General features: G+C 44.6%; 1 protein-coding gene across 3 annotated transcripts in view; it reads right to left on the bottom strand.

Annotated features, from left to right (window-relative positions):
- The window catches only part of sycp3 (synaptonemal complex protein 3), a 184,983-nt gene that overhangs the window by 127,074 nt on the left and 33,496 nt on the right, over positions 1-24,413 (bottom strand). For all 3 annotated transcript variants that reach the window (XM_070858762.1, XM_070858760.1, XM_070858761.1), the window contains one exon: positions 8,981-9,068. In XM_070858762.1, coding sequence (XP_070714863.1) covers positions 8,981-9,057 — 77 coding nt within the window. In that variant the 5' untranslated portion in view covers positions 9,058-9,068. The remainder of the gene's footprint in view (positions 1-8,980; positions 9,069-24,413) is intronic.

Here is a 24,413-nt window from a genome sequence, read left to right as displayed (position 1 = left end):
TGAGGGGATCGGGGGAAGGGAAAGGGGAGAGAAGAGAAAATAAAACCAGGCAAGGATGCTGCTCCTGATACCTATTCCGTGACTACTGCTGGAACTGCATCTGTGAACGTTGGGAGAATATCGGAGCCGGCTCCACCCTGATGGCCCTCGGCTGTGCAGCCTGTTGATATTCACTGGCAACTCACATGTGAATAAAGGCCACTCAGGGAAGGCATGAGATAGTGCTTCATGCCATTGAACCAAAGCACAGTAAGGAGCCAACATCTTCAGGAGGGGAGGGGGAGGAATCAGGGATAAAGCCACTGAAAATACAACATACCTCATATGTCTTTTGTTCCCTCAAGTTAAAAGTGGCAGACCTACCAGAATTCTATAAATTCACAATCCTTCCCAATGAGCTGAGTATGAAGTAATGTTAATAGTTGCAATCTCGCAACTGAACAATACCCACTGACATTGAGCAGCAGTCAGCTGAGAAGAGAGTCACCACATATGGTACAAATAACATCCCCATTACATAGTTTGAGTGTAAAAGCAATCATTATTTTTTCAAGAAAAAGTAGCAAGAGGCCTGAATGTGATGCATCACCAATAAATATCATACTCAAAATAGAATGCCCTCACCAGACAAACTTGCTTTGGAAGACATGATACATATTTAAAGTCATCATTTTTGAACAAGGTGCTATTAGTAGCACTAACTTACCATCTATTTATAAATAGTTAAATGTGGAAAATGCTTATGTGAGTGAAGCTAGCATTACTGTGCACCATGTGCTGCCTGCTGAACGTCATTGATCCTGTAAGGCTGTAGGTCTCCCAACAGCATTCCAAATATGCACATTTCAACTGTTTGGAGCAGGCAGTGCCCATGCACAATATAATATTACTCAAAGTTAGACTACAAATACTCTGGAAATAAAGTTCTTTGTCAGCTTTCAATCTGCCACGGACATGCTGCCTGATGTGACAGAGTCAGGTTTAAAAGGATTACATAGTTGCTGTCCAAGATCAGCTATGGTCTTATTGAATGACAGAGCAGGTTTGAGGGGCCGTATGGCCTACTCTTGGCTCCTATTTATTATGTTATGTTCTTAGAAATCAGAAAAAAAGATTGAGAAACAAAATGATCCCACTCAATTAAGTGTGTGTATCGTTAACAACTGGCGATGGTACCGGAACAGAACTGAGCAGCAGTATCCGCACACAACCCACAATCTAATACAACATATTGGGAAAACCCATTGACTGCAGCGCCCTCAAGTGCCAGGATCCCTTGTACAACTGTGAAAGCTCATTTGACCTCAATCCCAGTTTACTCAGATTTACTATTATGAAGCGGTTTATTGTCAAGACTCCTACAAAATTCCATGTGTCATAACTATAAGCCAACGAACCATAGCAGTTTACAGCATAGGCCTTTGACCCATCGTGTCTGTATCGACTCTTTGCTAGAACAATCCAAAACTAAACCCATTGCCCCAGGCTTTCCCTGCTTCAAATATTTATCCAATTTTCCTTTGAAAGATGCATTGGTCTGTGCCTCTACTCCCTGTGGCAATGCATTCCGTGCTCCAACAACCCTGAGTAAAGAAATCCCATCTCCTCTCTTGGTTATTATGAATTGATGAACCTTCCTCGTCGCTGACCTTCTCCCCGCCACCCCCTCTCCCCACCCCCCCCACCCCCAAATTAGAGGAAATAGTCTTTCCCAACTCACTAGATCAAAGCCCTTAATTTTAAAAACCTTTATTAAGTCTCCTTGTATCCTTTACTGCTCCAGTGGATATACTCCCAGTGTCTTATGACCATAGTTTCCATCCCTGATATCATCCTGGTGAACCTACACTGAACACTCTCTATGGTGTGGTGCTCAAAATTGTACAAAATACTCTAAGATGGCCGAATCAATGTTTGGTATAAATTCATTATTACTTCTCAACTCCTATTCTCTTTGAGTACTGTTGAGGGGGATAACTCATCAGGGGAGGGCAGCAGCAGCCAAGTTCATGGCGCCGTGGCTGGCTCTGCTGCACAAGAGGGCAGGAAAAAGAGTGGGAGAGCGATAGTGATAGGGGATTCAATTGTAAGGGGAATAGATAGGCGTTTCTGCGGCCGCAACTGAGACTCCAGGATGGTACGTTGCCTCCCTGGTGCAAGGGTCAAGGATGTCTCGGAGCTGGTGCAGGACATTCTGAAAAGGGAGGGTGAATAGCCAGTTGTCGTGGTGCACATTGGTACCAACGATATAGGTAAAAAAAGGGATGAGGTCCTACGAGACGAATTTAAGAAGCTAGGAGCTAAATTAAAACGTAGGACCTCAAAAGTAGTAATCTCGGGATTGCTACCAGTGCCACGTGCTAGTCAGAGTAGGAATCGCAGGATAGCTCAGATGAATACGTGGCTTGAGCAGTGGTGCAGCAGGGATGGATTCAAATTCCTGGGGCATTGGAGCCGGTTCTGGGGGAGGTGGGACCAGTACAAACCGGACGGTCTGCACCTGGGCAGGACCGGAACCAATGTCCTCGGGGGAGTGTTTGCTAGTGCTGTTGGGGAGGAGTTAAACTAATATGACAGAGGGATGGGGACCAATGCAGGGAGACAGAGGGAAACAAAATGGAGACAAAAGCAAAAGACAGAAAGGAGATGAGTAAAAGTGGAGGGCAGAGAAACCCAAGGCAAAAAACAAAAAGGGCCACTGTATAGCAAAATTCTAAAGGGTCACAGTGTAAGAAAAAGGCAAGCATGAAAGCTCGGTGCCTCAATGCAAGGAGTATTCGGAACCCAGGAGAGGGCTCTGAGCTAGTTAGAGTGGGTGAGAGCTCAGATGAACAGGACCCCAAGAAAGAATGCAAAAGGCAGGAGGCAACAGAGCAGAGTAGCACTGGGGTAAGTGTAAACCACAAGGTGATGGGAAGGGACAATATGTATGAATATAAAGGGGCTGCAGAAGGGGTCAAAACTAAAAATCATGGTTTTAAAAACTAGTATTAAAACACTCTACCTAAACGCATGCAGCATTCGAAATAAAGTAAATGAGTTGACGGCATAAATCATTACAAATGGGTATGATTTGGTGGTCATTACAGAAACGTGGTTGCAGGGTGGCCAAGACTGGGAATTAAACATACAGGGGTATCTGACAATTTGGAAAGATAGACAAGAAGGGAAAGGAGGTGGGGTAGCTCTGTTAATAAAGGATGATATCAGGGCAGTTGTGAGAGATGATATTGGCTCTAATGGACAAAATGTTGAATCATTGTGGGTGGAGATTAGAGATAGAAAGGGGTCACTGGTGGGCGTAGTTTATAGACCCCCAAATAATAACTTCATGGTGGGGCGGACAATAATCAAGGGAATAATGGAGGCATGTGAAAAAGGAACGGCAGTAATCAGGGGGGATTTTAACCTACATATCGATTGGTCAAATCAAATCTCACGGGGTAGCCTTGAGGAGGAATTCATAGAATACATACGGGATTGTTTCTTAGTTCAGTATGTTACAGAACCTACAAGGGAGCAAGCTATCTTAGATCTGGTCCTGTGTAATGAGACAGGAAGAATAAACGATCTCCTAGTAAAAGATCCTCTCGGAATGAGTGATCACAGTATGGTTGAATTTGTAATACTGATTGAGGGTGAGGAAGTAGTGTCTCAAATGAGCGTACTATGATTAAACAAAGGGGACTACAGTGGGATGAGGGCAGAGTTGGCTAAAGTAGACTGGGAACACAGACTAAACGGTGGCACAATTGAGGAACAGTGGAGGACTTTTAAGGAACTCTTTCATAGTGCTCAACAAAAATATATTCCAGTGAAAAAGAAGCGCGGTAAGAGAAGGGATAACCAGCCGTGGATAACCAAGGAAATAAAGGAGAGTATCAAATTAAAAACCATTGCGTATAAGGTGGCCAAGGTTAGTGGGAAACTAGAAGATTGGGAAAATTTTAAACGACAGCAAAGAATGACAAAGAAAGCAATAAAGAAAGGAAAGATAGATTACGAAAGTAAACTTGCGCAAAACATAAAAACAGATAGTAAAAGCTTTTACCGATATATAAAACGGAAAAGAGTGACTAAAGTAAATGTTGGTCCCTTAGAAGATGAGAAGGGGGATTTAATAATGGGAAATGTGGAAATGGCTGAGAAGTTAAACAATTATTTTGCTTCGGTCTTTACAGTGGAAGACAGAAAAACCATGCCAAAAATTGCTGGTCACGGGAATGTGGGAAGGGAGGACCTTGAGATAATCACTATCACTAGGGAGGTAGTGCTGGACAGGCTAATGGGACTCAAGGTAGACAAGTTCCCTGGTCCTGATGAAATGCGTCCCAGGGTATTAAAAGAGATGGCGGAAGTTATAGCAGATGCATTGGTTATAATCTACCAAAATTCTCTGGACTCTGGGGAGGTACCAGCGATTGGAAAGCAGCTAATGTAACGCCTCTGTTTAAAAAAGGGGGCAGACAAAAGGCATGTAACTATAGACTGGTTAGTTTAACATCTGTAGTGCGGAAAATGCTTGAAACTATCATTAAGGAAGAAATAGCGAGACATCTAGATAGGAATAGTGCAATCAAGGAGACGCAACATGGATTCATGAAGGGGAAATCATATTTAACTAATTCTTTGAGGATATAACGAGCATGGTGGACAGAGGTGTACCGATGGATGTGGTGTATTTAGATTTCCACAAGGCATTCGATAAGGTGCCACACAAAAGGTTACTGCAGAAGATAAAGGTACGCGAAGTCAGAGGAAATGTATTAGCATGGATAGAGAATTGGCTGGCTGACAGAAAGCAGAGAGTCGGGATAAATGGGTCCTTTTCGGGTTGGAAATCGGTGGTTAGTCGTGTGCCACAGGGATCGGCGCTGGGACCACAACTGTTTACAATATACATAGATGACCTGGAAGAGGGGACAGAGTGTAGTGTAACAAAATTTGCAGGTGACACAAAGATTAGTGGGAAAGCGGGTTGTGTAGAGGACACAAGAGAGGCTGCAAAGAGATTTAGATAGGTTAAGCGAATGGGCTAAAGTTTGGCAGATGGAATACAATGTCGGAAAATGTGAGGTCATCCACCTTGGAAAAAAAAACAGTAAAGGGAATATTATTTGAATGGGAAGAAATTACAACATGCTGCGGTGCAGAGGGACCTGGGGGTCCTTGTGCATGAATCCCAAAAAGTTAGTTTGCAGGTGCAGCAGGTAATCAGGAAGGCAAATAGAATGTTGGCCTTCATTGCGAGAGGGATAGAGTACAAAAGCAGGGTATTGGTGAGGCCGCACCTGGAGTACTGCGTGCAGTTTTGGTCACCTTACTTAAGGAAGGATATACTAGCTTTGGAGGGGGTACAGAAACAATTCACTAGGCTGATTCCGGAGATGAGGGGGTTACCTTATGATGATAGATTGAGTAGACTGGGTCTTTACTCGTTGGAGTTCAGAAGGATGAGGGGTGATCTTTTAGAAACATTTAAAATAATGAAAGGGATAGACAATAGAGGCAGAGAGGTTGTTTCCACTGGTCGGGGAGACTAGAACTAGGGGGCACAGCCTCAAAATACGGGGGAGCCAATTTAAAACCGAGTTGAGAAGGAATTTCTTCTCCCAGAGGGTTGTGAATCTGTGGAATTCTCTGCCCAAGGAAGCAGTTGAGGCTAGCTCATTGAATATATTCAAATCACAGATAGATAGATTTTTAACCAATAAGGGAATTAAGGGTTATGGGGAGCGGGCGGCTAAGTGGAGCTGAGTCCACGGCCAGATCAGCCATGATCTTGTTGAATGGCAGAGCAGGCTCGAAGGGCTAGATGGCCTACTCCTGTTCCTAATTCTTATGTTCTTATGTGACCTTTGTTGAGCAGTTCTGTCGGTTCCTGGCTGAGTTGGGTGGCAGCAGAACCTTTCATCTGGGGGCTTGTGAGAGAAGAAAAACCGTCACAATGTGTTGTACCCCGCAGAAACACACAAACCCATTGTTGAAAAGAATAGAAAAAATAAAGACTTGCATTTATATAGCGCTTTTCATGACCTCAGGGATTGCCAAAACTGCTTTACAGCCAATAAAGTACTTTTTAAAAAGTGTAGTCACTGTTGTAATGCAGCAGCCAATTTGCGTACAGCAAGCTCCTACAAACAGCTGTGTGATAATGACCAGATAATCTGTTTTAATGCTGTTGATTGGGGGATGTATATATTGGCCCCAGGACACCGGGGATAATGCCCGCGCTGTTCTGTGAAATAGTGCCATAGGATCCTTTACGTCCACCTGAGGGAGCAGACGGCACCTCGGCTTAACGTCTCATCGGAAAGACGGCACCTCCGACTGTGCAGCAATCCCTCAGCACTGCATCGGAATGTAAGCTTAGATTTTTGTGCTCAAGTTCTTGGAGTGAGATTTGAACCCACAACCTTGTGACTCAGAGCCACAGCTAACACTATTTGGCTTGGATAGCATTGGAAAAGGCAGCAGAGCAGGAGAGGTGACAATGGGATCAAACTCTAGAGAAAAGGGTAAGGAAGGAATAATAGAACTCTAAATATTGAATTTGACTTGTGACTTTTGAGTGCTTTTTCCAAACAAATAAGAACGAAGCATAAAATGGGAAAAAAAATACATCTGCACTGTTTATCCAGTGATAAATGATGTTTGCTGCCCTCTAGTGAATTGAATAGCTGCGATTTCTTGCTCTGACATAAACATTTTTGGTGATCATTCAGTGGGCCCGCAAGTCAACACCCTGACTGGAACATCATGGTTGCCAGTGCTTCACGTCTTCGATGTCAGCTTTTCAACGCTGTCTTCATATTATGATTTCTATCGGGATACAATGCAGGAGGCCATCACAAATGGTGAAGACAATGAAGACACCGCCAACAATGTCTTTTGCCAGAAGTAGGAATTGGTGCAAACATCTGGAGAAACGGGAGTGGAGGAGGGGAGTGGGGGCTGGGGGGGGAGGGGGAGGGTGAGGGGGAGGGGGAGGGTGAGGGGGAGGATGTCTAAACAGCTAATTGTGCTGCCAAATGGTAAGAAGATAGATTAAAGTGTCCCCACAAGCCGTTCTCTAGGTTCTGCAAAGCAAGCTGACATTCAATGTAAAGCTACTGTGGACAGTTTAGCAACATTAACTACATCCATTTTGCACCAAACTGCTTCCACCCTATTTTTGACTCCTCTGGAAACCATCCAAGAAGAGGATAATTGACGTTATGCTAATTTAACATGCAATTGAGTCAATTATCCTGTGCCAGGGTGTTAATGCTCACAAATGTGGGCAAGATGTGATACCCGAGACCATGCTTCAATAGTGTAGGAATGGCACTGAGTTCCTTTAGAGGGCTTGCTATTGAGGGAGTGCAGAGAAGGTTCACCAGACTGATTCCCGGGATGGCAGGACTGACATATGAAGAAAGACTGGATCGACTAGGCTTATATTCACTGGAATTTAGAAGAATGAGAGGGGATCTCATAGAAACATATACAATTCTGACGGGATTGGACAGGTTAGATGCAGAAAGAATGTTCCCGATGTTGGGGAAGTCCAGAACCAGGAGTCACAGTCTAAAGATAAGGGGTAAGCCATTTAGGACCGAGATGAGGAGAAACTTCTTCACTCAGAGAATTGTGAACATGTGGAATTCTCTACCACAGAAAGTTGTTGAGGCCAGTTCGTTAGATATATTCAAAAGGGAGTTAGATGTAGCCCTGACAGCTAAAGGGATCAAGGGATATGGAGAGAAAGCAGGAATGGGGTACTGAAGTTGCATGATCAGCCATGATCATATTGAATGGTGGTTCAGGCTCGAAGGACTGAATGGCTTACTCCTGCACCTACTTTGTATGTTTCTATGTTTCTATGCAGGGAACTTGAACACCCCAGGACGGACAGGAAGGTTAAATTCAACCCGTCCCCAACCTACCGTGAACGTGCCTACTTCTTGTTTAACTGCGGTGGGTGGACGAGGAACCTGCTCATGAGAGACAGATTAGGAATTGAATTATGCTAATGAGACAGCGTCCCTCAGATTTTAGAAACCATTTAGACTGAATGCTACGGGCCAGGTTTCGCAGGGCTTGGGAAACCCAGCAGCTGAAGGGAGGGGAGAACGTCAGATCCAGCAGCTAAGTGCTTTTTAGAGAACAGCTTGTGGGCCAGGAGGAGCAGGAATATTTCACCCCAGCCCCCAAGCTAATCTTCTGTGATCAGCCTGCCTCCCTCCCTGCAATCTGCTGACCTTGCTTCCTCCCACAATCTCCAGGCCAAACCCCCATGATCTCTCCCTTCCCCACTCCCGCCGTGATCTCTCTCTCTCTCTCTCTCTCTCACTCTCACTCTGGTCCCCAGCTGCCTAATGCAGGCCTTCCTCCTAAACAGCCTTCAATCTAGCTGGTTGCTAGGAAACGGCAAGAAAATCAAATGAGGTCCTGCTGTTAAATTCGGCAGGCCCTCCGGCTTCCCCATACTTCCAGGTTTCCCGGCCACTACAACCCCGCCTACCCATAAATATCGGGGCCTACGTCTCTATTTATAAAACTTAGAATTATTATTGTTCGTCTTTTCTATGGCTTTATCTACCTGCATTCACACTTTCAGGGTATTATGTATAGGTTTAAAAGGAGAGTTTAAAAAAATTATTACCTCAGTAGCATTACTACCAAGAGCCCCACCGCTATACGTGTATTACTTATTGTATTTCCTCATAACTAGCTGTGCATGATGGGGATCAAAGAAAAACATGAGACTACATTAGGCCATGCAAATCAAAACACTTATACATTCTTCGTGGCTGTATGAATACCTTTTAGGAATTTCCGTTAACATATCTTCTTCCCCTTCCCCCACCGCCACCCCCCCCCCCCCACACCCCCATTCTTGAGTTCAACATATCCACTATAAATACACACTACATGGTGCATCATATACAAAATGAATGCTATTGTGTGCTACACATTACTGCTCAGATGGTCGTACCCAACATTAATGTCATCCATTTCCTCTTCCTGATCAGTCACTGCACTGGATGCTGGCCGTTTCCTCCCAAGCTGCATCGTGGCCTCCACTACAAATATAGAAATTCCTGTGAACAAACAGCTGGCACAGAGGTGCTAAACGTTTCACTCTAAAGCTGGTTGCACACAATCACAAGGTGAATTTCTTAAATAGCCAAACTTTTGTTTCTTATTAGTATATCAGGTTGAAAATTTCACTCCAAACAAATAAATTAAATCTATAGTTTGAATATTAAATCTCAGCATATTTATTTCTTAGCGGTACGTATTTTATATATAAAAACACACGCCTTCTCTAGTGGCCCAGATTACAAACAAGGGTGTGGCCTTTACTCTGGGTACTATAGTAATGTATTTATTTCCGTATCAACTGCTCAGTGGAGTCTCACCAAGCAGAGATTTTTAAATGAAACAGGAGGCAATATGGATTTGCCATATTAGTTATGTAGGCTGCAGTTTAGAAGGCATCACTGGCACCAATAATGTCCATGCAATAGCTGCTGTAACACTCAAAAGTGCCAGCTGGATGGGAAGAGTTCCTTCGACCCATCGTGCTATGCCAACTCACTATTAATTGAGTAAACTGCTGGATCATTTGTATCATAAGACCCTCGGTATTTTTGTGTGACTATTGGTGCCAGCATCTCTGGCAGTTGTGGATCGGCTTGAATCTACATTCTGATGTGCTGCCAATCAGCCCTTGTGTTCCACATCAGCAGCATTTGCCTCGCTGAAGTTGCTACTGGTGCAGAGCAATGAGAATTTAGAGCCGACAGCTGTGCCAGTACTATTCCAGCAGATAGTGTGTTCATTCGATGTCTAATTATGTTAATGCTCAAGTCTCATATCTTTGCTACTGTCTCCCTGTACTTAACAAAAAATATAGTTCAGGTTTAAAAAATCATTTTTCCCTTCCTCTCAAAAGGTGCTGGGTTACAGTTCCATGTGGCTCCTCCAAATTGCTATGGGTGAGCCCAGATAGCAGAAACTGGAATCAGCCTGTATGATAGCAGTTACAAACATATTACCATGAAATTCTTTCTGCTACCTTAATGAAGCCATTATGAACCTTACACAGAACAACTTGAGCCCCTATGCCCAGCGAGAATAGTCAGTCATATGGTGGAGCCCAACCATGAAATTAGGGATGCATGCAATAAAGGTACAGCAGTCATCACGGGTGACTTTAATCTAAATATTGATTGGGCTAACCAAACTGGTAGCAATGCGGTGGAGGAGGAGGATTTCCTGGAGTGTATCAGGGATGGTTTTCATGACCAATATGTTGAGGAACCAACCAGGGAGCTGGCCATCCTAGACTGGGTGATGTGTAATGAGAAAGGACAGATTAGCAATCTTGTTGTGCGAGACCCCTTGGGGAAGAGTGACCATAACATGGTAGAATTCTTTATTAGGATGGAGAGTGACACAGTTAATTCAGAAACTAGGGTCCTGAACTTAAGGAAAGGCAACTTCGATGGTTTGAGACGTGAATTGGATAGAATAGACTGGCAAATGATACTTCAAGGGTTGACAGTGGATAGGCAATGGCAAACATTTAAAGATCACATGGATGAACTTCAGCAATTGTACATCCCTGTCTGGAGTAAAAATGAACCGAGGAAGGTGGCTCAACCATGGCTAACAAGGGAAATTAAGGATAGTGTTAAATCCAAGGAAGAGGCATATACATTGGCCGGAAAAAGCAGCAAACCTGAAGACTGGGAGAAATTTAGAATTCAGCAGAGGAGGACAAAGGGTTTAATTAAGAGGGGGAAAATAGAGTACGAGAAGAAGCTTGCAGGGAACATAAAAACTGACTGCAAAAGCTTCTATAGATATGTGAAGAGAAAAAGATTAGTGAAGACAAACGTAGGTCCCTTGCAGTCCGATTTAGGTGAATTTATAATGGGGAACAAAGAAATGGCAGACCAATTGAACAAATACTTTGGTTCTGTCTTCACGAAGGAAGACACAAATAACCTTCCCGGAAGTATAAGGGGACCGAGGGTCTAGTGAGAAGGAAGAACTGAAGGAAATCCTTATTAGACGGGAAATTGTGTTAGGGAAATTGATGGGATCGAAGGCCAATAAATCCCTGGGGCTTGATAATCTGCATCCCAGAGTACTTAAGGAAGTGGCCCTAGAAATAGTGGATGCATTGGTGATCATTTTCCAACAGTCTTTTTAAAAAGGGAGGGAGAGAGAAAGCGGGTAATTATAGACCGGTTAGGCTGACATCAGTGGTAGGGAATGTGTTGGAATCAATTATTAAGGGTGAAATAGCAGCGCATTTGGAAAGCAGTGACAGGATCGGTCCAAGTCAGCATGGATTTATGAAAGGGAAATCATGCTTGATAAATCTTCTGGAATTTTTTGAGGATGTAACTAGTAGAGTGGACAAGGGAGAACCAGTGGATGTGGTGTATTTGGACTTTCAAAAGTCTTTTGACAAGTTCCCACACAAGAGTTTGGTGTGCAAAATCAAAGCACATGGTATTGGGGGTAATATACTGACGTGGATAGAGAACTGGTTGGCAGACAGGAAGCAGAGAGTCGGGATAAACGGGTCCTTTTCAGAATGGCAAGCAGTGACTAGTGGAGTGCCGCAGGGCTCAGTGCTGGGGCCCCAGCTATTTACAATATACATCAATGATTTGGATGAAGGAATTGAGTGTAATATCTTCAAGTTTGCAGATGACACTAAACTGGGTGGCGGTGTGAGCTGTGAGGAGGACGCTAAGAGGCTGCAGGGTGACTTGGACAGGTTAGATGTGTGGGCAAATGCATGGCAGATGCAGTATGTGGATAAATGTGAGATTATCCACTTTGGGGGCAAAAACGCGAAGACAAAATATTATCTGAATGGTGGCAGATTAGGAAAAGGGGAGGTGCAACGAGACCTGGGTGTCATGGTTCATCAGTCATTAAAAGTTGGCATACAGGTACAGCAGGCTGTGAAGAAGGCAAATAATATGTTCGTCTTCATAGCTAGGGGATTTGAGTATAGGAGCAGGGAGGTCTTACTGAAGTTGTACACAGGCCTTGGTGAAGCCTCACCTGGAATATTGTGTTCAGTTTTGGTCCCCTAATCTGAGGAAGGACGTTCTTGCTATTGAGTGAGTGCAGCGAAGGTTCACCAGACTGATTCCTGGGATGGTAGGACTGACATATGAGGAGAGACTGGATCAACTGGGCCTTTATACATTGGAGTTTAGAAGGATGAGAGGGGATCTCATAGAAACATACAAGATTCTGATGGGACGGGACAGGACAGGTTAGATGCGGGTAAATTGTTCCTGATGTTGGAGAAGTCCAGAACCAGGTGACACAGTCTTAGGATAAGGGGTAGGCCATTTAGGACTGAGATGAGGAGAAACTTTTTCACTCAGAGTTGTTAACCTGTAGAATTCCCTGCCGCAGAGAGTTGTTGATGCCAGTTGATTGGATATATTTAAGAGGGAGTTAGATATGGCACTTACGGCTAAGGGGATCAAGCGGTATGGAGAGAAAGCAGGAAAGGGGTACTGAGGGAATGATCAGCCATGATCTTATTGAATGGTGGTGCAGGCTCCTGTACCTATTTTCTATGTTTCTATGTTCTGACTGCAATATTCCAGCAGGAGTCACTAAGACGTGTTCAGGAGTGGGAGCCGTGGTTAATTTTAGCTTATCTAGAATTCAGATTTGTAGGGCCCCACCTTCATCCAGCGAACTCAGCACCTACCAGGGATCAAATCAACACCCTAAATTTATCCACTGAGCAATTATGATTGAAAACCCAATTGGTGGAGCAACTCCATGTGGATTCTTATTTATGCTACAAATAATGCAGGCTTCAAAGGTCATTGACCTAAAACGTTAACTCTGTGTCTCTCTTCACAGATGCTTCACAGGTGAAGGTACTCCCCTAGTGCTATTATAGAGGGAATTCCAGGATTTTGACCCGGTGGCAATGAAGGAACAGCGATATATTTCCAAATCAGGATGGTGTGTGACTTGGAGGGGAACATGGAGGTGGTGGTGCTTCATAGAGACATAGAAAATAGGTGAAGGTGTCGGCCATTCGGCCCTTCAAGCCTGCACCACCATTTAATAAAATCATGGCTGATCATTTCCTCTTTAACCAGCAACGCCACCCCGCCTCCTTTTCCTTTCTGTCTATCCTTCCTAAATGTTGAATACCCCTGGATATTGAGTTCCCAGCCTTGGTCACCCTGGAGCCATGTCTCCGTGATGCCAATTACATCATATCCATTAACTGCTACCTGCGCAGTTAATTCATCCATCTTATTCCGAATACTCCTCACATTGAGGCACAGAGCCTTCAGGCTTGTCTTTTTAACACACTTTGCCCCTTTAGAATTTTGCTGTTATGTGGCCCTTTTTGTTTTTTCCTTGGGTTTCTCTGCCCTCCACTTTTACTATTCTCCTTTCTATCTTTTGCCTCTGTCTCCCTTTTATTTCCCTCTGCCTCCCTGCATAGGTTCCCATCCCCCTGCCATATTAGTTTAACTCCTCTCCAACAGCACTAGCAAACACTCACCCTAGGACATTGGTTCCGGTCCTGCCCAGGTGCAGACCATCCGGTTTGTACTGGTCCCACCTCCCCCAGAACCGGTTCAAATGCCCCAGGAATTTGAATTCCTCCCTTCTGCACCACTCCGCAAGCCACGTATTCATCTGAGCTATTCTGCGATTCTTACTCTGACTAGCACGTGGCAGTGGTAGCAATTCTGAGATTACTACTTTTGAGGTCCTACTTTTTAAATTTAGCTCATAGCTCCCTAAATTCATCTCGTAGGACCTCATCCCGTTTTTTACCAATATCATTGGTACCTATATGCACCACGACAACTAGCTGTTCACCCTCCCTTTTCAGAATGTCCTGCACCCGCTCCGAGACATCCTTGACCCTTGCACCAGGGAGGCAACATACCATCCTGGAGTCTCAGTTGCAACCGCAGAAACGCCTAAGTATTCCCCTTCCAATTAAATCCCCTATCACTATCGCTCTCCCACTCTTTTTCCTACCCTCCTGTGCAGCAGAACCAACCATGGTGCCATGAACTTGGCTGCTGCTGCCTTCCCCTGATGAGTCATCCCCCTCAACAGTACCCAAAGCGGTGTATCTGTTTTGCAGGGGGATGACCGGAGTGGACCTCTGCACTACCTTCCTTGCACTGCTCTTCCTGTTGGTCACCCGTTTCCTATCTGGCTGTGTACCCTTTACCTGCGGTGTGACCAACTCGCTAAACGTGCTATTCACGTCATTCTCAGCATCGTGGATGCTCCAGAGTTCATCCACCTACAGCTCCAGTGCCACAATGTGGTCTGTCAAGATCTGCAGGCGGATGCACTTTCCGCACACGTAGTCGTCAAGGACACCGGAAGCGTCCCGAGTTCCCACATAGTACAGGAGGAGCATAACACATGTTCGAGCTCTCCTGCCATGACTTAACCCTTGGATTAACTTAACTGGGCAACAACAATGTTAAAAGGTTACTTACTGATAAAGAAAAGAAAAAGAAAAACTACTCATCAATCACCAGCCAATCACTTTCCCGCTTGGCTGTGACGTCACCTTTCGATTTCTTTCTACTTCTTTGCCTTCTCCCTGTAGCTGCACAAGCTAGCCTCTCTGACGCACCTCTCGAGCCTCTCCAACTCACTACGAACTCCCAAGCCTCAGCGACGTGTTGGGCCTTTTTATAGGCCTCTCCGACGCACCTCCCGAGCCTCTCCGACTCACCACGAACTCCTGCTGCCCTGGTCCTTCTAGGTGGTAGAGGCCATGGGTTTGGGTAGTGGTGTCGAAGAAGCCTTGGCGAATTGCTGAAGTGCATCTTGTAGATGGTACACACTGCAGCCATGGTGTGTCAGTGGTGGAGGGAGTGAATGTTGAAGGTGGTGGATGGGGTGCCAATTAAGTGGGTTGCTTTGTCCAGGATGGTGTCGAACTTCTTGAGTGTTGTTGGAGCTGCACTCATCCAGGCAAGTGGAGAGTATTCCATCACACTCTTGACTTCTGCCTTGTAGATGTTAGGAGGTGAGACACTCTCCTCTGACCTATTCTTGTTGCCACAGTATTTATGTGGCTGATCCAGTTAAGTTTCTCATCAATGGTGACCCCCCCCAGAATGTTGATGCTGGGGGATTCGGCGATGGTAAGCCATTGAATGCCAGGGGGCAGTGGTTAAACTCTTTCTTTTTGGAGATAGTCATTGCCTGGCACTTGGGTGGCACAAATGCTATTTGCCACTTATCAGCCCAAGGCTAACTGACGTCCAGGTCTTGCTGAATGCGGGCACAGACTGGTGCATTATCTGAGGAGTTGTGAATGGAACTCAACACTACGCAATCCCCATTTATGACCTTGAGGGAGGGAAGGCCATTGATGAAGCAACTGAAGATGGTTGGGCCGAGGACACTGCCCTGACGAACTCCTGCAGTGATATCCTGAGATGATTGACCTCCAACAACCAAATCCATCTTCATTTGTGCTCGGTATGACTCCAGCAATCCCATTGACTTCAATTTTACTAGGGCTCCTTGATGCCACACTCGGTTATGTACCTTGATGTCAAGGGCAGTCACTCACCTCACCTCTGGAATTCAGCTCTTTTGTCCATGTTTGGACCAAGACTGTAATGGTGACTGGAGCTGAGTGGTCCTGACGGAACCCAAACTGAGCATCGGTGAGCAGGTTATTGGTGAGCAAGTGTCATTTGATAGCAATGCCGACGATACCTTCCATCACTTTACTGATGATTGAGAGTAGACTGATGGGGCGGTAATTGGCCGGATTGGATTTTTCCTGCTTTTTGTGGGCAGCACATACCTGGGTAATTGTACACATTGTCGGTTAGATGCCAGTGTTGTAGCTGTACTGGTACAGCTTGGCTAGAGGCGCGGCTAGTTCTGGAGCACAAGTCTTCACAGCATGACAGTAGGAATGTTGTCATGGCCCATACCCTTTACTGTATCCAGCGTGCTCGGTCATTTCTTGGGAGTGAATCGAATTGGCTGAATACTGGCTTCTGTGATGGCGGGACTTCAGGAGGAGGCCGAGATGAATCATCCACTCGGCACTTCTGGCTGAAGATGGTTGCAAACGCTTCAGCCTCGTCTTTTGCACTTGTGTGCTGGGCTCTGCCATCATTGAGGATGGGGATATTCATGGACCCTCCTCCTCCCGTTACTTGTTTAATTGCCCACCACCATTCACGACTGGATGTGGCAGGACTGCAGAGCTTTGATCTGATCCTTTGGTTGTGGGATCATTTAGCTCTGTCTATAGCATGCTGTTTCCACTGTTTAGCATGCATGTAGTCCTGTGTTGCAGCCTCCCCAGGTTAGTACCTCATTTTTAGGTACACCTGGTGCTGCTCCTGGCATGCTCTTCTACACTCCTTATTGAATCAGAGTTGGTCCCCTGGTTTGATAGTAATGGTAGAATGAGGGATATGCCGGGCCATGAGGTTAAATTGTGGTGGAGTACGATTCTGCTGCTGCTGATGGCCCACAGCGCCTCATTGATGACCAGTTTTGAGCTGCTAGATCTGTTCTGAATCTATCCCATTTAGTACGATGGTAGTGATCGAACTGGCCAAGTCCTGAAGGACATAGCTGTCAAAGTGTGTCTGCAGCAGGTGGTGAGAGCCAACACAAGTGAAAACCCTACCTGTCTTCGTCCTCGCCAATCTATCTGCCGCAGATGCATCTGTCCATGGCAGTATTGGTAGCAGTGACCACCGTAGTCCTTGTGAAGATGAAGTCCAGTCTTCACACTGAGGACACCCTCTGTCGTGTTAGGAGTGGTGCTATCCTGCTTTTGTCATATTGTAAATACTTGTTTTGGGACTTTTGCTACGTTAAAGGCACTATATAAATGCAATTTTTTGTTGTTGCTACAGCTTCAAATATACACTTAGCCGGCAGCTGTTACTGGTACACAAAGGCTTACTTACAATTTGGGAATACATTACAATTAGTGGGCAGTGTGAGGGACTGTATACATACTTAAACACTTGAGCTGCAGGGCCCCACAGCTGCTACATTACTTTAGATGTATAGATAGGAGATATAACAGCCCACGTCATGCCTGCAAAGTTGTTGGGCAGAGCACTAGCCATTTATAAGTACAGTGAATGTTATCCTGGATACAAAATATACTTGTGTCATGGAATCATTTGAGTGTGGCACCACAACATTCCAATCAAGATGATACCACATAAAAATATTTGTCTCCCACAGTAAAAGCTGCTGCTTCACTCACTCCTATCTATACTCAAGTTCCCCTAACAGCTGCCTCTGTACCACTCTGGGTGACAAACCACAGAGTTTTTTTCAGTTTTAAAAGCTGTCTTATTTAGTTATTTCCCACATACTCAGTACCGATTCTGATTCAGTCAATTGTGTGGAACACCTCAAATATTTGTCCTCAGACTAATCTACATTTTCATCTGTGCAAGTATACTATTGGGTGAATCTTTGAGCACATAAAAGACATGCTAGTGTTGGGTAATGCAACACATGCACACTTTGGATGCCCAATGTCAGCATTAAGCATTTCCAGCACCGATATAGCAGAGCCAGATCCAGGGTAAAGTTCCTTTACTTCCATCTTAGCTTGAGTTTCAGAAGAGCAATCCCTACTGTATCTATGGGACTTTTTTTTCCAAATCAAATCAACCTTGCTATTTATCTTTTTTGGGTAACATTGCCAATACAGTCCACACCTACTAGAAACTGGTCCCAAAACCTCATTCACATCAGACTTTCACAACCAAAAGAAAGGCAAGTTTGATTCTATCAGTTGCTCACAATCAAATCCAGTCCCCAAAATGCACCAACTCTGCACTATATACAGAGTGGTCGAGATTCCAACGGTACTGCACCTGTTGGTGATGTGTGACATAACATTGTGAATAATTGGGTACAATGTGGCAGTACCGAACTGAGCCCTTAATAACCCTGGGGTTCCTTTATAAAGAAATTCACAATTACAGCCTCCCAGAAACTAAACAAACAGAACTGTAAAATAATCTGAATTCAATAGCGGTAAGTTCTGAAAAGATATATGCAAACCCTCTAGGGCCAATTTCTCACAAGGCCGATTTTTGGCGCAGTTGTAGAGGTACGTCCCATTTTTTTAAGTGGCTCAACTGCACCAAGAAAGTCCAAGTTTCGCTAGAATAAACTTTAAATTTGGAGCAGATTGTCCTTAAGCTCTGTGGGTGGAGCTTAAGATCTGCGCCAAAAACTGAGGTTGCCAGGGTAACAAGGGACGCACTGAAGGGCTGAGGCTGGAAAGTGAAACAAGCGTCACTCCTATCCCGGCCCGAATGCCCCCCGGTGCCATGTTTTCAGCTCCACTAAGACAATGGCGTTTTCTCTGCACTGATTTTTTTAACTTCAGGTAAGGTTTTTCAGAACGGTGCACTGTGCCGTGTTTGAAAAAATCCTACTTGGCCAAACTCGCTTAAATGGCCAGAAATGGCGCACCCAGCAGGTTCCGCCCCCAGTGACGTTAAAAAAAATCGGGAAATAAAAAAGTCGGACACAAGTACTTTAGGATGGCACAGAAACTTTGGCGAAATTTGCAGATTTTAGTCCACTCCAAAAAAAACAGCGTAGGCCAAAAAAACAGCGCAGAATGGTGGTGAAAATTCAGCCTTTTAATACTATTTGCTTCTATTTACCGAGTAAGTCTGTTATGTGGTACTTTCAGAAGCCTATTGAAAGTTCATATATACACATGTACTGCACTATCTTCATCAACACTTGGTTACTTCAAAAGAACTCAATCAGGTTCGTAAGGCATGATTTGTCTTGAACAAATCCGTGCTGGCTGGCCCTTACTTATTCCATGCTTCTCCAAGTGAGAATTAATTTTGTCCTTGTCCTGAACGTTTAAAATAGAAACTGAGCCGGCAAGGTGCAGCACAGTCCCACGAAGCACCACATCAAATCCATCCTTCACTGATCAGGAATCAGAACCCCTCCAGAGAAAATAACATGCCAATGTCTCTCAATGATCAATGGGTACAAAGCAGACAGAAACCTGGAGTAGTAGCATCCTCCGCTGGATCGAGTGACTATGTCCAAACAGGAACTGAGCTATTTCACCCTCTCGAACCCTACCGACAGAGCTGGCATGGGACCAAACATTCACATTCCCTCAATCTCTCTACTCCCTGCCCCGCCCCAAAACAACCCCGCCCTCCACCCTCATGAGCATAAATTGAAGATCTGGACCACGAACCCACTGAACAAAAATTCTGCCACTTGTATCTTCAAACATCTGCCCCACTTAGCAGATGTTCCAGGAATGAACTACAAAGCCACAAACCCTCCGCCCCCCTCCCGATCATAGGATCCTGAACTGGGCCGCAAACCCCCTCCTCCTTAGATATCCCCCCTATTACTGAGCAGAGAGACAGTGATTCTTTCACATTCCAGCACCGAATCCTCTTCCCACCCCAAGCAGAAATACTGTAAACCCCCTCAACTCACCCTGCATTTCCCCCATTGAGTAGTGATACCAGGGGAGAACATAAGAAATAAGAGCAGGAGTAGGCCATTCGGTCCCTCGAGCCTGCTCCGCCATTCAATAAGATCATGGCTCATCTTCTACCTCAACTCCACTTTCCTGCACTGTCCTCATATCCCTTGATTCCCTTAATATCTAAAAATCTATCGATCTCAGTCTTGAACAGGACAGGATTAATAAACAATCTCCTAATAAAGGATCCTCCAGGAATGAGTGACCATAACATGATAGACTTTCAAATACAGTTGGAAGGGGAGAAAGTTGGATCTCAAACCAGTGTCCTAAGCTTAAATAAAGGCGATTACAAAGGTATGAAGGCAGAGTTGGCTAAAGTGGATTAGGAAAATAGATTAAAGTATGGGGCGGTTGATGGACAATGGCAGACATTTAAGGAGATATTTCATAACTTCAACAAAAATATATCCCAATGAGAAGGAAAGACTAAGAGAAGAGATAACCATCTGCAGCTAACTAAGGAAATAAGGGATGGTATCAAATTGAAAACAAAGGCATACAATGTGGCCAAGACTAGTGGGAGGCCAGAGGATTGGGAACATTTTAAAAGCCAGCAAAGAATGTCTAAAAAAAAAATAAAAAGAGGGAAGATAGATTATGAAAGTAAACTAGCTCAAAATATAAAAACAGATAGTAAGAGTTTCTACAGGTACATAGAAAGGAAGAGTGGCTAAAGTAAATATTGATCCCCGAGAGGATGAGACTGGAGAATTAATAATGGGGAACAGGGAATTGGCAGAGACTTTAAACAAATATTTTGTATCGGTCTTCCCAGTAGAAGACACGAAAAATATCCAAATAGTGGATAATCAAGGGGCTATAGGGAGGGACGAACTTAATACAATCACTATCACTAAAGAGGTAGTACACGGTAAAATAATGGGACTAAAGGTAGACAAGTCCCCTGGACCTGATTGCTAGGGTCCTAAAATAAGTGGCTACAGAGATAGTGGATGCATTGGTTGTAATCTACCAAAATTCCCTGGATTCTGTGGAGGTCCCGGCGGATTGGAAAACTGCAAATGTAACGCCCCTATTTAAAAAATGGAGGCAGACAGAAAGCAGGAAACTATAGCCTAACATCTGATGTTGGAAAAATGCTGGAGTCCATTATTAAGGAAGCAGTAGCAGGACAGTTAGAAAAGCATCATTCAATCAAGCAGAGTCAGCATGGTTTAATGAAAGGGAAATCATAGAAACATAGAAAATAGGTGCAGGAGCAGGCCATTCGGCCCTTCTAGCCTGCACCGCCATTCAATGAGTTCATGGCTGAACATGCAACTTCAGTACCCCAATCCTGATTTCTCACCATACCCCTTGATCCCCTTAGTAGTAAGGACAACATCTAACTCCTTTTTGAATATATTTAGTGAATTGGCCTCAACAACTTTCTGTGGTAGAGAATTCCACAGGTTCACTACTCTCTGGGTGAAGAAGTTCCTCCTCATCTCGGTCCTAAATGGCTTGCCCCTTATCCTTAGACTGTGACCCCTGGTTCTGGATTTCCCCAACATTGGGAACATTCTTCCTGCATCCAACCTGTCTAAACCCGTCAGAATTTTAAACGTTTCTATGAGGTCCCCACTCATTCTTCTGAACTCCAGTGAATACAAGCCCAGTTGATCCAGTCTTTCTTGATAGGTCAGTCCCGCCATCCCGGGAATCAGTCTGGTGAACCTTCGCTGCACTCCCTCAATAGCAAGAATGTCCTTCCTCAGGTTAGGAGACCAAAACTGTACACAATACTCCAGGTGTGGCCTCACCAAGGCCCTGTACAACTGTAGCAACACATCCCTGCCCCTGTACTCAAATCCCCTCACTATGAAGGCCAACATGCCATTTGCTTTCTTAACCGCCTGCTGTACCTGCATGCCAACCTTCAATTACTGATGTACCATGACACCCAGGTCTCGTTGCACCTCCCTTTTTCCTAATCTGTCACCATTCAGATAATAGTCTGTCTCTCTGTTTTTACCACCAAAGTGGATAACCTCACATTTATCCACATTATACTTCATCTGCCATGCATTTGCCCACTCACCTAACCTATCCAAGTCGCTCTGCAGCCTCATAGCATCCTCCTCGCAGCTCACACTGCCACCCAACTTAGTGTCATCCGCAAATTTGGAGATACTACATTTAATCCCCTCGTCTAAATCATTAATGTACAGTGTAAACAGCTGGGGCCCCAGCACAGAACCTTGCGGTACCCCACTAGTCACCGCCTGCCATTCTGAAAAGTACCCATTTACTCCTACTCTTTGCTTCCTGTCTGACAACCAGTTCTCAATCCACGTCAGCACACTACCCCCAATCCCATGTGCTTTAACTTTGCACATTAATCTCTTGTGTGGGACCTTGTCGAAAGCCTTCTGAAAGTCCAAATATACCACATCAACTGGTTCTCCCTTGTCCTCTCTACTGGAAACATCCTCAAAAAATTCTAGAAGATTTGTCAAGCATGACTTCCCTTTCACAAATCCATGCTGACTTGGACCTATCATGTCACCTCTTTCCAAATGCGCTGCTATGACATCCTTAATAATTGATTCCATCATCTTACCCACTACCGATGTCAGGCTGATCGGTCTATAATTCCCTGTTTTCTCTCTCCCTCATGTTTGACAAATTTTCTGGAGTTCTTGGAGGATGTAACGAGTAGTAGATGTGGTGTATTTGGATTTCCAGAAGGCATTCGATAAGGTGGCACATAAAAGGTTACTGCACAAGATAAAAGTTCACAGGATTGGGGGTAATATATTAACATGGATAGAGGATTAGCTAACTAACAGAAAACTGAGAGTCGGGATAAATGGGTAATCTTCCGATTGGCAAACAGTAACTAGTTTGGTGCCACAGGGATCGGTGCTGGGGCCTCAACTATTTACAATCTATATTAATGATTTGGATGAAGGGACCAAGTGTAATAAAGCCAAGTTTGCTGATGATACAAAGATGGGTGGGAAAACAAATTGTGAGGAGGACACAAAAAATCTGCAAAGGGATATAGACAGGCTAAGTGAGTGGGCAAAACATTGACAGATAGAGTACAATGTGGGAAAATGTGAGGATATCCACTATGGCAGAAAAAAATAGAAAAGCAAATTATAATTTAAATGGAGAAAAATTGCAAAGTGCTGCCAAACAGAGGGATCTAGGGGTCTTTGTGCATGAAACACAAAAAGTTAGTATGCAGGTACAGCAAGTAATCAGGAGGGCAAGTGGGATAGAGCATAAAAGCAGAGAAGTCCTGCTATACCTGCACAAGGTATTGGTGAGGCCACACCTAGAGTACTGCATACAGTTTTGGTCTCTGTATTTAAGGAAGGATATACTTGTATTGGTGGCTGTTCAGAGGTTCACTAGGTTGATTCTGGAGATAAGGGGGTTGACGTATGATGATAGGTTGAGTAGGTTGGGCCTATACTCATTGGAGTTCAGAAGAACGAGAGGTGATCTTATCGAAACATACAAGATAATGAGGGGACTCGACAAGATGGATGCAGAGAAGATATTTCCACTCGTAGGGGAAACTCAATCTAGATGGCATAGTCTCAGAATAAGGGGCCGCCCATTTAAAACTGAGTTGGAGGAGGAATTTCTTCTCTGAGGGTGTTACATCTGTGGAATTCTCTGCCCCAGAGAGCTATGGAGGCTGGGTCATTAAATATATTTAAGGTGGAGATAGACAGATTTTTGATCAATAAAGGATTATGGGGAGCGGGCAGGGAAGTGAAGCCAAGTCCATGGTCAGATCAGCCATGATTTTATTAAATGGCAGAGCAGGCTCAAGGGGTCGAATGGCCTACTCCTGCTATTTCTTATGTTATGTACCTGCATGTTAACTTTCAGTGATTCATGTGCAAGGACACCCAGGTCCCTCTGAACACCAACATTTCCCAATCTCTCACTGTAATGCATTTGCTTCATGGGTTCTTTGCTTAAAAATTCATAGCAACACATCGCTATTAAAAACTAGTTGGTTTATTAACAAAGGTTTAACAATCACACTACACATTACCAGTTCATCCACTAGGCTCACAACTGCATGCCTCATCGTGGATGGCCTAGACCCAACTGACTGAGGTTTTATTGAGTCTTGTGAACATCACGAGACTGGCTAAGCCACTCACAATGCACCAGCTTTTTGAGCAATAAGGTAATAAAGGGTTATGGGGAGCGGGCAGGGAAGTGGAGCTGAGACAATGGTCAGATCAGCCATGATCTTATTAAATGGTGGAACAGGCTCGAGGGGTCAAATGGCCTCCTCCTGCAATTTCTTATGTTCTTATTATTTTTGTGTGGGCAATAATCAAGTGCCCCCTGATTAAAGGGGGAAGGACATGCCAAAAACTTTTCAAGTGCCCCCTTGTTTTTTTGGGAGGTTTTTTTGAGGGCACTAAAACACAAATTATACAAATGCCCCCTGGCTAAAAGGGGGGGGGGCACTAAAACCTGCACAAAAAACAAATTAAACCTTAGACAAAAAACATCAAATTAAAATTTGGTTGCCCGGGGTGATGATGCACTCCAGTCCCTCCGGTGCCCACCTCTCGCGGAAGGCCGCGAGTGTACCAGTGAACACCGCGTGCTCCATCTCCAGGGACACCCTGGCTTGGATGTAACCACGGAAAAGAGGCAAGCAGTTGGGCTGAATGACCCCCTCGACCGCCCGCTGCCTGGACCGGGCGATGGACCCCATGGCCATGCCCAGGAGCAAGTCCTACGAGGAGCACCAGCTCTACAAACCTGTGAGCATACTCACAGGTACATACATTACACTCACCATTTAAAAAATATTCTGCTTTTCCTACTTGACCAGTCA

This window comes from Pristiophorus japonicus, chromosome 17 (genome assembly GCF_044704955.1).
Source record: "Pristiophorus japonicus isolate sPriJap1 chromosome 17, sPriJap1.hap1, whole genome shotgun sequence".
NCBI lineage: Eukaryota > Metazoa > Chordata > Chondrichthyes > Pristiophoridae > Pristiophorus > Pristiophorus japonicus.
This window is presented reverse-complemented; position numbering and strand designations above follow the sequence as displayed.